A 12,916-nucleotide genomic window follows, 5' to 3' on the forward strand; every position below is an offset into this window, starting at 1 on the left:
TACAGCACAGAGCTACTCAACCGCATCTGCACAGTGCCTATAGCCATGTTATACGCAACACACGCAAACACACATTGACGCCAGCATGCAAGTAATGTAAGCTCACACACACCTGTACATGTACACATGCACGCACACAAGCTTGGTTGGGCTCGGACAGGGGTCCCACATTGGCCTGCACCACAGGATACAAATATTGTCCAGAATAGCTTCAACACTACTTGGCATGTTTCACCGGCAATAAGAAACACTGTCCAAAACTGGGATTGGTTTAACTTGTGTTCATCACAATAGTACATTGGTTAAGCAGTTGGCAGGTTGACTATATAATAGTGTGTGAACATGTGAACGTGAGAGAGGGGGAGAAGGAGAGACGACAGACTGATTGATTGATTGATTGATTGATTGATTGACTGACTGACTGACAGATGATTAGCTTGATTTCTGACTGACAGGCAGCTGTGTGAGATGATATGTTTGGTGCAGGAGAGCAGTATAAAAGCAGCCATCTCAGCCCTCTGTCAGTATGTGCTAGTTTCCATCCAAACCAGCTTTACCCTTAGCGCAGCAGACAGCACTAAAATGGGTGAGAGTTTGCTAACAGTCTTAACTGTTTTTGTGCGTTCCAGACAGGGCCCCTTTTGACCTTGTCTTTATGCTAGAGAAACTACTGTAGTTTTACTCTTTTGTAAGAAAAGCGTTGTCTAACTACAATACTTTGCTTGTTGAAGTGTTTGTGTGGCTTATCTGTGGTCTTGTGTTGCAGCTGAGAAGATACTGATCGTGTACGCCCACCAGAGTGCTGGATCGTTTAACGCTGCAGCCAAAGACGCGGCTGTGAAAGTTCTGACATCTCAGGGCTGTAAGGTGGAGGTGTCTGACCTCTATGCCATGAAGTTCAAAGCCTCTGCTACTGCTGAAGATGTCACTGGTAAGTCTGACCCATAAGTTCCTTAATTACAGTAGTGAATGATCCTTTTTTTAAAATATATTTTTACCTTGACTGGTTCTGTCATGCTTTCCCAGGGACGGTGAAGGATGCTGAACACTTCCAGTACGGAGAGGAGACCATGCTGGCATGGAAGGAGGGCCGACTCTCTGCTGACATCACTGAGGAACACCGCAAACTTTCTGAAGCGGCGGTTGTCATATTCCAGGTAAGCTCTCCAGCAGTACTACTAAATGTCTTAAGGAAATTGGCCTTGGCCTATTAATAGTGTAGAACCTTCAGCTCTTACAATGACTGCTTTACTGTTTGTCTGGTGGTTGACATGCACCCACTCCAGGTTGACTAGTGTCTGCCATTTTCTGTCCCAGTTCCCAATGTACTGGTTCACTGTTCCTGCCATCATGAAGGGCTGGATGGACCGGGTCCTCACACTGGGGTTTGCATACACCTCAGAGAAGCGGTACAGCCAGGGCATCTTCAAGGTAAGGGAGACGATCGCACATAGTCACTGTTAAACTTCAAACAGTTGCTCCTATTCTTTGGTCCCTCCATATCATTCACCTGGTTGTTTCCCTGTCTTCCTCCAGGACAAGAAAGCCATGCTGTCTTTCACCACTGGATCCCATGAGTCCATGTTCAGTGCCAATGGCATCAATGGAGACATGAATGTCACCCTGTGGCCACTGCAGGTATGTTAGGCTTGGCTGACACTACCAGCATGTTGACTGCTGTAGCATAATGTTATCCCCACGTGACGTCTGCTTTTATTACAAGCATTTCAATTCCAGATTGGCAAGTGATCATTTCAATGATGGGAGGATTGCGGCATTGGACAACTCATGTTTATTCACCTTGAGCATGTTTACTAAACCAGTTTATCTTCCCCAGTAGAATGGCATCCTGCACTACTGTGGCTTCCAGGTTCTGGCTCCTCAGATCTTCTGGGCTCCACCCCACATCCCCTCTGAGGCTCGCTGCAGTATGCTGGAGGCATGGCGCACACGGCTGGAAGGGCTTCTGGGAGAAACTCCGCTCTACTTTACCCCCTCAGACAGCTTTGATGGTGGGCGGGGCTTCCAGCTTAAAGAGGATATCCAGGAGAAGCATGCAGCCAATAAGTTCGGCCTGACTGTTGGAACCCACCTGGGCAAGCCCCTCCCACCCAACAGCCAGATCAAAGCTGGTGTGTGAAGGGTTCTAGGATAATGTCCTGCTCTTCTGTACCTGGGTAGTTGACGTAATAACCTTTGACATGATGGCAAATGAAATGACTTAAATTGGGTAGCTTGTGATATTAATAAAAGCTTCAATCATGAGTAAAGTCATGCATCATTTTGTCTTAATGTTGAACCTGATGTGACAACTGTCCACTGGTGACTGTTCTCATTAAGGTTGTGAAGGTAACTAATTAAAAAAATTCCCTTCACCTGCTCTTGTAGTTCTTACAGTTTATTTCAAGGCACAATAGTCCCAAGTCTACTCATATTTCCAACTAGTTGTGATTTTGTTCACTTAAGTAATGTCCACTTGGTGTGACACCATTCTGTTTGATTTACTCAAGCATTTGGGCACTATTACACAGGGGAGGGTTCTCTTGCAATGAAGTACAGAAGACATTGCTGGTGCACAGCCTGGTAAGCTTTATTAGAAACATTTATAAAAGTATTGTGATGAAAGGGGTCAGTTTCTTAGTCCTTTGGGCTAACTATTACTTTATAAATTACCATGTAGCTGTCAAGTCCTGACCATAGAAAATAACTGCTTTCTATGGTAGTGTAGGTCAGGTTTTTTTTGCTAGTGCAGATATTCTTATATTCTAGTTTGTTTCTATGTTGGGCTTTTTTGGGATGATCTGCAATTAGAGGCAGCTGGTCTTTGTCTCTAATTGGAGCTCATACTTAAGTAGTTTTTCCCACCTGGGTTTGTGGGAGTTAGTGTGTAACGCTTCGTCACGTTTTGTTTATGTATTGCATAGTTTCACAGTTTAATAAAGAAAATGTGGAACGATACACACGCTTTTGCTTTGGTCCGCTCCATCCTACGACAACCGTGACAAAGCACCAAACAGCGTGGTAAACAGGACTGGACATGGGAGGAAATCCTGGATGGGGCAGGACCCTGGACTAGGCCCGGGGAGTATCGCCATCCTAAGGAGATTGAAGCAGCGAGAGCAGAATGGCAATATTACGAGGCGTTATACCATCAAGGTAAGCAGGCGGAGACAGCGAGAGAGGAACGGCGACAATACGAGGAACTAGCACGGCAACGACGGAAGCCCGAGAGGCAGCTCAAAACAAAAATGGTGTGTGGGGGGGGCACATGGGGAGTTTGGAGTCAGGTTTGGGACCTGAGCCAACTCCTCGTGCTTACCGTGGAGAGCTGAGGGGTGAACCAGAGCCAGTCAGGGAGACGAGTGAGGAACTCGACGCAAGATTCCGGAGAGAGGTGTTAGACTTGAGAGCGCTGCAGAGCGGGCGTGCTGACGAGCGTGACACCAGTCCGGTGTCATATGCACCTGTTTCACGCATCTGGCCTTCAGTGCGCCTCCCCAGTCTGGTACGTCCTGTGTCTCCACGCACTCGCTTGAGGGAGTGTGTGACCTGTCAGGCACCATGTTTTGCGGTGATACGCACGGTGTCTCCAGTGCGCATTCACAGCCCAGTGCGTCCTGTGCCAGCGCCCGCACTTGCCGGGCTAAAGTGAGCATCCAGCCAGGACGGATTGTGCCAGCGCTATGCTCCAGACCTCCAGTGCGCCTCCACAGCCCAGTACGCCCTGTGCCTGCTCCTCGTACTCGCCCTGAAGTGCGTGTCACCAGTCTGGTGCCACCTGTACCAGCCCCACGCATCAGGCCTCCAGTGCGCATTCCCAGTCCGAAGCTTCTGGCGACAGTTCCCAGTCCGGAACCTCCGGCGACGGCCCACAGTCCGGGGCCTCCGGCGACAGCCCACAGTCCGGTGACACAAAAGCGGAGGGATCAGCGGGCGGAGCGGGGGTTATGCCCCGAACCGTAGCTGCCTCCTCTGCTGGAGGATCCGCGGGATGAGAAGGTTCTTCGTCCTGCACCAGAGCCGCCACCGACATTAGTCACCCACCCTAACCCTCCCTTTGGGGGGGTACTGTCACGTCCTGAGTATAGAAAGCTGTTATTTTCTATGGTAGAGTAGGTCAGGGCGTGACAGTTTTTTTTTTTCTAGTTTAGATTTTCTATGTTATGTTCTAGTTTTTGTATTTCTATGTTGGGTTTTGTTGGGATGATCTCCAATTAGAAGCAGCTGGTCATCGTTGTCTCTAATTGGAGATCATACTTAAGTAGTTGTTTTTCCCACCTGGGTTTGTGGGAGATTGTTTTTGAGTAAGTGTATGTTGTAACTCTTCGTCACGGTTTGTTGTTTTGTTCATTCAGTTTATTTGTATGTATTGCATAGTTTCACAGTTTAATAAAGAAAATGTGGAACGATACACACTGCTCTTTGGTCCGCTCCTTCATCCTACGACAACCGTGACAGTAGCCTGAGATTTCCAACAGAGACAATGAGATATATACATACTTATTATTGGTATGATGTACCAGAGCAAATGGCTGTCACTCCAGGGGATAGAAGCCATTAACCTATGAGGACCTTTTTAGACTTCAAGTTGTGTTGGTTGCATACACATTTAGCAGGTGTTATTGCAGGTGTAGCGAAATGCTTGTGTTCCTAGCGCCAGCAGTACAGTATCTCACAATGCACACCTAAAAAGTTCAAATGGAATGTACTTCTTGGAATACTTTTTCTACAATGTAGAAAATTGTAAAAACAAAGAAACCCTTGAATGAGTAGGTTTTAACTTTTGACTGGTACTGTATGTGTAATTTTTTTTTGTGCATGCAATGTAGCCGGTTTAGTCAGCTTGTAAGAAACGTCTACCACATCCATGGTAGCAGGAGGCATGCAATTATCCACTCCCTACTCTGGGAGGTAGTGAAAACAATACGGGTCCCTTTAATTGTAATGTGTATACTATAAATCCTTTAATGAGGATCCATTACTGATATTTAGAACTGATTGGAAGCATTTTTTCAGTTGTCAGAAACTTCTGAAAGCATCATTAATGATTGCAAGTGTATTGTCCATCGGGGTGATAATGTCCTATGTGTGATGCCGATAAAAGGAAAAACATGAGTTGTCTTGGACAAAATGCTAGCATTGTTACGCATGAGGCAGGTGACATACACAAGTAAGCTTATTGCTTTTTTTCTACGTTTACAAAAATGACATTCTTACCCAAAACTTAATGGCAAGACACTTGGTTCACATTATACAAGGAAATGTTTTTCAATTGAAATGCAAGAATTTGATTTCCTGGAATATCAGTTACAGAAGTAACTAATAATGAATAAAAATACGTTTGTCTATTCGAGAATCGTATGTCACACTGAGGACAAGTTCATGGGACTAAGCATTACATGGTTCATTAAATTCATTATCTTAAGATTTAAGGTGGCCATATAGCATTTTGAGTTGTTTAGATAGTTGCAATAAACCATGTTTTTTCTTGAATTTTAGAATAAACTATTTGCTTTTTTGCATATGGCAACTATCCACATGCTGTTTATGCTCTTAATCACAAATAAATGACTTATTGGTTATTCTTAGAAATGGTGTTCTCTTCAACAAGTCAGTGGTTTATTCACTTTATCAACAATTATGGTAGTATATGGCTTTAACTGTAGAGGGTGCTGACCCTCTACAACCTTTGTGATTATTATTAGAACCTGCTGGTCATCTATGAACATCTTGAAGAACGATCTGGCCTTAATGGCCATGTACTCTTATAATCTCCACCCGGCACAGCCAGAAGTGGACTGGCCACCCCTCAGAGCCTGGTTCCTCGCTAGGGAGTTTTTCCTAGCCACTGTGCTTCTACATCTGCATTGCTTGCTGTTTTAGGGGACATCTGTTTTGATGTAAAAAGGGCATTATAAATACATTTGATGGAACTGACGTTGCTTAATTGGTTAACTTTCTATAAGGGAAAAGGGCGAGACCCAGATGCAGACACGGGAGGCAGATGGTTCGAGTCTCTGATATTTATTAGTATCCAAGGGGCAGGCGAGAGAATGGTCGTGGACAGGCAAAAGATCATAACAACGCCAGAGTCCAGGAGGTACGGAGTGACAGGCAGGCTCGAGGTCAGGCCAGGCAGTATGGTCAGGCAGGCAGGTTCAGAGTCAAGTGTCAAAACCAGGAGGACTAGCCAAAAAAAAACAACACCAAACTGGGATCAAGCAGGAGCCCGGCATAACACGCTGGTTGACTTGACAAAACAAGACAAACTGGCACAGACAGACAGAAAACACAGGTATAAATACCCAGGGGATAATGGGGAAGATGGGTGACACCTGGAGAGGGTGGAGACAAGCACAAGGACAGGTGAAACAGATCAGGGTGTGACACTTTGAGTAATTTCAACTTTCACGATAATAGTTTCTGACTCATTCAGGTCTTTAGTGTAGGGGAGGGTTGGGTAAGTTGGGCCACCCTTGTTTCTAGGAAAGAGTGTTCTATACATCAGTTGGTGTCTCTGTAAGCTTCAAACAGAAGTCCTAAACCTAGCATGAAAGTGCATCCTTGTAGCTGTGTGGGCTAATATAGTGAACACGTTTGAGCCAATGGCCATGGGGTAAGTTGAGTCAATGGTTGAGCCAATAACAAGATGAGCAAATGGGCAGGGCCTTTCCTATGTTAAAAGTAAAAAATAAAATAAAAACTGTGTTAAGCCTGTGTTAAAAGATGCTTACAATTATTAAAATACAAAGTGATTGTGCTGAATTGTGTTTGGGAAATAAAGATGGACATGGTTTTAAAAAGGTAATGGTAATATTTAATTCAGTACAGAAAAGTGTAGATCGGCTTACCTTACCCTGTCCTGCGGCTCAATACCCTGTCCCGCGGCTCAACTTACCCTGTCCCGCGGCTCAACTTACCCTGTCCTGCGGCTCAACTTACCCTGTCCCGCGGCTCAACCTACCCTGTCCCGCGGCTCAACTTACCCTGTCCCGCGGCTCAACTTACCCTGTCCTGCGGCTCAACTTACCCTGTCCTGCGGCTCAACTTACCCTGTCCCGCGGCTCAACTTACCCTGTCCCGCTGCTCAACTTACCCTGTCCCGCGGCTCAACCTACCCTGTCCCGCGGCTCAACCCACCCTGTCCCGCGGCTCAATATACCCTGTCCCGCGGCTCAACTTACCCTGTCCCGCGGCTCAACCCACCCTGTCCCGCGGCTCAACCTTACCCTGTCCCGCGGCTCAACTTACCCTGTCCCGCGGCTCAATTTACCCTATCCCGCGGCTCAAGTTACCCTGTCCCGCGGCTCAAGTTACCCTGTCCCGCGGCTCAATATACCCTGTCCCGCGGCTCAACCTACCCTGTCCCGCGGCTCAACTTACCCTGTCCCGCGGCTCAACTTACCCTGTCCCGCGGCTCAACTTACCCTGTCCCGCGGCTCAACTTACCCTGTCCCGCGGCTCAACTTACCCTGTCCTGCGGCTCAACTTACCCTGTCCTGCGGCTCAACTTACCCTGTCCTGCGGCTCAATTTACCCTGTCCTGCGGCTCAATTTACCCCATACCCAGAGTAAGTTGTTGTGCCAAAATACCAAGCTGTGTTTTCAAAACTGCAATGTTTACATGAACACAACAATATGTAGATATCTTTGTTAGAAAGAGTACTATATTCCTCCTGAGGCCTATTTCAAATGTTGGAACCAATTAGGTCAATTACTTTGACGATTAATACCGCCATTCACAAAGGTTTATTTGGAAGGGATGTAAATACAGCACAAATGTAGCTTTAATTTAAGAAAGCAAAGGACACCACCCAGTGCTCTCACTATCACCCCCTGTCTTTGATTAACACAGATATTAAACTATTTTCAGAAATTCTGTTGTCTCGTTTGAAACTTACTTACCTAAATTGATACATCTGGACAAAAGCGGGTTTGTTCAAAAACTATTATCCTCAGATAACCTCTGTCGTGTATTACCTATCTTATATGCTTCATCAGAAACCAAAGTTTCTTAGGCAGTTTATCTCTCAATGCAAAAAAAGCTTTTGATAGATTAGAATGGTCATAGCTTTGGTCAGTTTGTGAATATATGGGACATTTGCTCCAATTTCATATGGTTAAAATACTATATGCCAATCTCTCAGCCATAGCAATAACAGGCGATACCTGCTCTGTACTGTTCATAATAACAAGAAAGTAGCCAGCAAGATGCTATTTTTGTCTTTGGGGCCCCTGCCCCAGGCAATTCTACAATCGAAAGAAATGACACCAATATCTCAATTCTACGGCTCATGTCATCTCATTATATGCCGACGATGTCTTACTTTATCTAGACAACGTATCTCAAGCCCTCCCAAAAGATTGTAAACAAATTCAGCTCCATCTCAAGTTATAAAATATATCAAACAAAATCAGCCTTACTGCCTCTCAAGACCCCGATGGAGGACCCCATCTCTACTTATGGAATCCCAATAATTTCCATTTGAATTATTTGGGAGTAGATATATTTTCTTCCTTAGATAAAACCATTTCCAGAAACTTTAACAGAACGCCCAAATCGATTCAATCTGACCTCAGTGGATGGACTAATTTCCCAGTTACATTAACCGGCAGAATATCTATCGTAAAAATGTATATATTGCCACAGCTGAATTTGTGTAGTTCAATGCTTCCCTTGTCTCCCGCTTTTGGGATACAATCCATAGTGTGGTCTGAAAATGTAATAAATTACCAAACTTGCAAAGGGGGAAAGACGTAGGAGGACTATCCGTGCCAAACTTTTAATTGTATTTCCAGGCACTAGCATTTCGTCCCATCCTAAATTGGTTTACAAATTATTCTTCCACCCCCTGTGTCACGTCCTGACCAGTATAAGGGTTGTTATTGTAGTTTGGTCAGGACGTGGCAGAGGGTATTTTGTTTATGTGGTTCGGGGTGGTGATTTATTTAGTAGGGTGTTGGTTTAGTTAGTTCTGGGTTTTTGGGGTTATGTTCTATGTTTGTATTTCTATGTGGTCTCTAGTCTTTGGTATTTCTATGTCTAGTTTATTGGGGTTGGACTCAGGTGTTTTCTAGTTGCCTCTGATTGAGAGTCCTATATATGGGTATGTGTTTGGTTAAGTGGGAGATTGTTCTTGGATTGCTGTGTTGCCTTCAAGACTGTTATTTTGTCGTTCATCGTTTTGTTATTTTTGTATACGTGTTTGTTTGGTTTTTTCCTTCTTTTCCCGTCAATAAAGAAGATGAGTATACATGTCCCTGCTGCGTTTTGGTCCTCTCCTTACGACAACTGTGACACCCTGTGATCTGGAGGGAAGCCTTTTGCATACCCCAATGGTCCAAATGTGGAATCTGTACCCTTATCAATATTATGGACAGTAATGGTTTGAGAACATTCAATATTTAAAAGACACATACTCATTACCAGGCAACTGCTTTTTTCTATATTTACATCTTAGGTCAGCTATGCGGGCCAATGGAGTCCCTTGAGAAACACAACTACCAAACCATCCAATGATGGGATTTATAAATAAATTATTTGGGCTCCTGAAATTACTGATCTCTATGTATAACAACTTTGGGAAAGCTGATATTCTGAGCTTGCAATTAAACAAGTATGGTCCACTGATCTAAGTGAATCTGAACAACACTTTAACTGGAACAGAATATGAAAGAATTTGACCTTGGCATCTCGTAATTTGAACCATCAATTTATACATTTTAAGTTTGTTTAAAACCAAGGAAAAGTTTTACGACAATTGTCCCCAACTGTTCACTATTTTTTTGTTCTTTCAGGCCCACAGGGAAGGGGTGGGGTTTCTCTGGTTGCCGGGAGGGGGAGGGTGGATTTATGTACTTTTTGAAAAAAATAAATAAAAAAAAATAAGCTTACCCCAGCTTACCCCACTCTCCCCTAGTTTACTAATCTTGAATGGTAACTCCTGGGTTTAGGCTCAGTAATTTGCTATGCGCACAAAAGCAGCCGCATTACAGTCAGTTCTGTTGAATCTACATCATGCCATCTGGCCTTTAGTAGTTCAAGTCTGTCAGTTCATACCCTCCCCACAAAGACATGCTGGTGAACTTTATGCAGTTTCCCACTGTGCAGCAGCTTGAGGCCTCAGACCTTTCTCCCTCTCTCCTAGAGAATAGGCTTTTGTTTGGGTCGACAGGAAAAGGGGCCTGTACCCTGCCACTCCAAGCCATCAGCCTCTAGACTGAGAGAGGAAATGGATCCATGCAGTCAGATGTAGACTGAAGTCTGACATGTAGGAGCTAAGAGAAGGCTTTCTACAGGCAACATCTCACCAGGTCGCATGGTGCTTTGTTTACATCAGCACTACAAGCTATTGCATTGTGTTATGAAACTTCTCTGCTTCTGTTCATTCATGTTCAGGCTTTTTCAGCTATCAAAACCATTTGAAACTGTTCAGTGATCCTGAACGTACCTTAGCGACCTGGTATCTGTGGCTGCTTGGTGTGTGAGAAGACTCTCTGTTCGATGGTTCCCATGTGGTGTTTGGAGCACTCTCGTTTTGGCTGAACACACCCCTTTCCACACGCCCCTCTGTGGTTCACCACACGGCAGAGGCATACTGAGAACATGGTTAGAATGCTTGGAGTTCACTGGGACGGCTGTTACAGAACACAGGAAGAAAAACCGCACAGCTAAAGGGTCAAGGGGTAGCTGATGCGTTTTATGGTGTTTATGTGAGGGAGAGTATAATTATGACGTAGGGCCAGGAGATTTTCCTGAACTTCTGATTGAGGTTTCTGACATCTAACATTCGCCAAGTAAAGAGCAGAAATAGTTGAAGGGTCAGGATATGTTTGTATAGAGAAATCCTGGTCTCCAGTCCTGTGCCCATCCTGCTCTGGGTTGTGACTAGATGGAGTGCAGCTATGACCGGAAGTGACTTTCGTAGCAGGTTAGGAGAGCATTTTAGCTAACCCTAACCTTAACTATTTACCTAACCTTAACCTACGTTAGTTCTCCTAACCTGCTGCGTAAGTTCTCCTAACCTGCTACGAAAAAGTCCCCGTATACTACCTAGTAAAAACCCCTGCTCTGCTATTGTCCTCCATGGTTCTCCCACACTTTAAGGAAGGCCATTCTCCACACAATCAATGGGAGGAAGTGGGCACTCTCTTCCCAGGCCCAGAGCCCGGCTGTCCGGAAGAGCAGATCTGGATCTCTCAGGGAGCCAAAATACGCACATCCATTGAGAAAAACCTTTCTGGCACAGTGTTTGAAGCTGGACAGACAGGTGTGAAACACACACACAAACCAACATATGTTTTTAAAGGCACTGGTTAAAAATATCCAATATAAGCCAAGAGTAACTAAGACTTGCATAATGTAAGGGGAAAAGTAGGCACCTTAACTGACCTTAACTGACTCACCAAAAATGACATTAGACCACTTACAATGAGCCAATTCACTGAATTAAATGGATATGACACTTTTAAGATGAGTTACTATATTACATTACCAGTTCGAAAGACTTTGAATAATATGACATAGAATTTTTCCAACCCAAAGGCTGCCTAGGTATCAGGGGAGAGGTTTGAATGTCTGTTTATTAGATAATGCAGCGGTGAGCCATTGAAGTGTGCTGTGATTGATCTGTTTTCCTCTAGCCACGGGCTGTTTTGATGGGGCAGTAAATGAGTCTCTGTTTGAGCCAGACGTGACAGGGTTAACGATGGGTCAGTCACTAAAAATGATGACCCACAGCAGGGTACGAGGAGAGAGACAGAGGGTGAGAGAGATGGAGAAAAATAGAGTGAGGGAGAGAGATCCCACTGGGCACAGACGTCAATTCAACATCTATTCCACGTTGGTTCAAGGTCATTTCATTGAAATGACGTGGAAACAGCGTTGATTAAACCAGCGTGTGCCCAGTGGGATGGGGTGGAAAGGGGGAGAGTATGGGAAAAGGAGAACGTTTGGGAGGAGGGGTATAGAAAAAGGGGGGGGGGGAGAAAGTGAGAGAGAGAAAGAGTGAGAAATGGAGGAGAAGAGGTGTAGACTGAAGGAGATTTATATGACCCATGTGTTATCCTTTCACGCTGTCAGAACACACATTAAAAAACAATCAATTACCTCCTGAGAAAGAAAACGGGGTTCCGACGTGTGTGTGCGTGCCTGCAATGTGTGTACAGTGTGTTAGGGGAGAGTGAGACAGGGTTCAGAACAGAGCAGCTGGATTGAGATTGACAGGCAGGAAAAGTGTGTAATCAACGACCAATGTCTACCTGCCCTCTTGCCACAGCCCCCCCCCTCCACACAGGAGAGAGGTACAGCATGAATACCCCCTCCCCCTCCACACACCTCTAAACTAACAGTATGTCCTTTGTATGGTACCTTGTCATTATGGAACCAAGGAATTCAGTCAGTCTGATGTCTGAGTCCAATCCCCCTCCTGATGGACCAATCATAGCTCCCAACTTCACTTCCTCCATTAGTCTACATTGCAGTGTACTCCCTCCTAAAGCACTTATAGACTTAACTACGTTTTGACTTCTACCCTTAGTCTTTGTTATTTAGAGCAATTCTAACACAGTACCTTTTGATCGAAGCGCAGCATGTGGAGAGCTAAGCCTACATACGGACAGAGAGGACACACAGTATGCCTCTCATCAGTTGTGGAAGTGACTGTACTGTAGGTTAATTACATGCTGTAGTCATTAGCTATGTCCCACCTCTGACCCACACTCTACTGTGGTGAATGCAGACGCACGCCTCCCGCCAGCCACATTTTAACCTGCCAGATTTACTGGCATCTGCTCTGAGAGACGGTTCTATCGACTTATTTTCCTCCTGTCGCACATTGTGTGTGTGTGTGTGTGTGTGTGTGTGTGTGTGTGTGTGTGTCGTGCGTGCGTGCGTGCGTGCGTGCGTGCGTGTGTG

General features: G+C 45.1%; 1 protein-coding gene across 1 annotated transcript; it reads left to right on the top strand.

Annotated features, from left to right (window-relative positions):
* Positions 1 to 518: 518 nt before the first annotated feature.
* On the top strand, positions 519 to 2,358 carry LOC106582049 (NAD(P)H dehydrogenase [quinone] 1). The gene is made up of 6 exons (XM_014164741.2): positions 519 to 586; positions 767 to 931; positions 1,027 to 1,157; positions 1,318 to 1,431; positions 1,537 to 1,638; positions 1,841 to 2,358. The coding sequence occupies exons 1-6, from the start codon at positions 583 to 585 to the stop codon at positions 2,138 to 2,140; spliced, it is 816 nt and encodes a 271-aa protein (XP_014020216.2). The 5' UTR covers positions 519 to 582; the 3' UTR covers positions 2,141 to 2,358.
* Positions 2,359 to 12,916: the final 10,558 nt, after the last annotated feature.

Source organism: Salmo salar, chromosome ssa21 (genome assembly GCF_905237065.1).
Source record: "Salmo salar chromosome ssa21, Ssal_v3.1, whole genome shotgun sequence".
In the NCBI taxonomy this organism is placed as follows: Eukaryota; Metazoa; Chordata; class Actinopteri; order Salmoniformes; family Salmonidae; genus Salmo; species Salmo salar.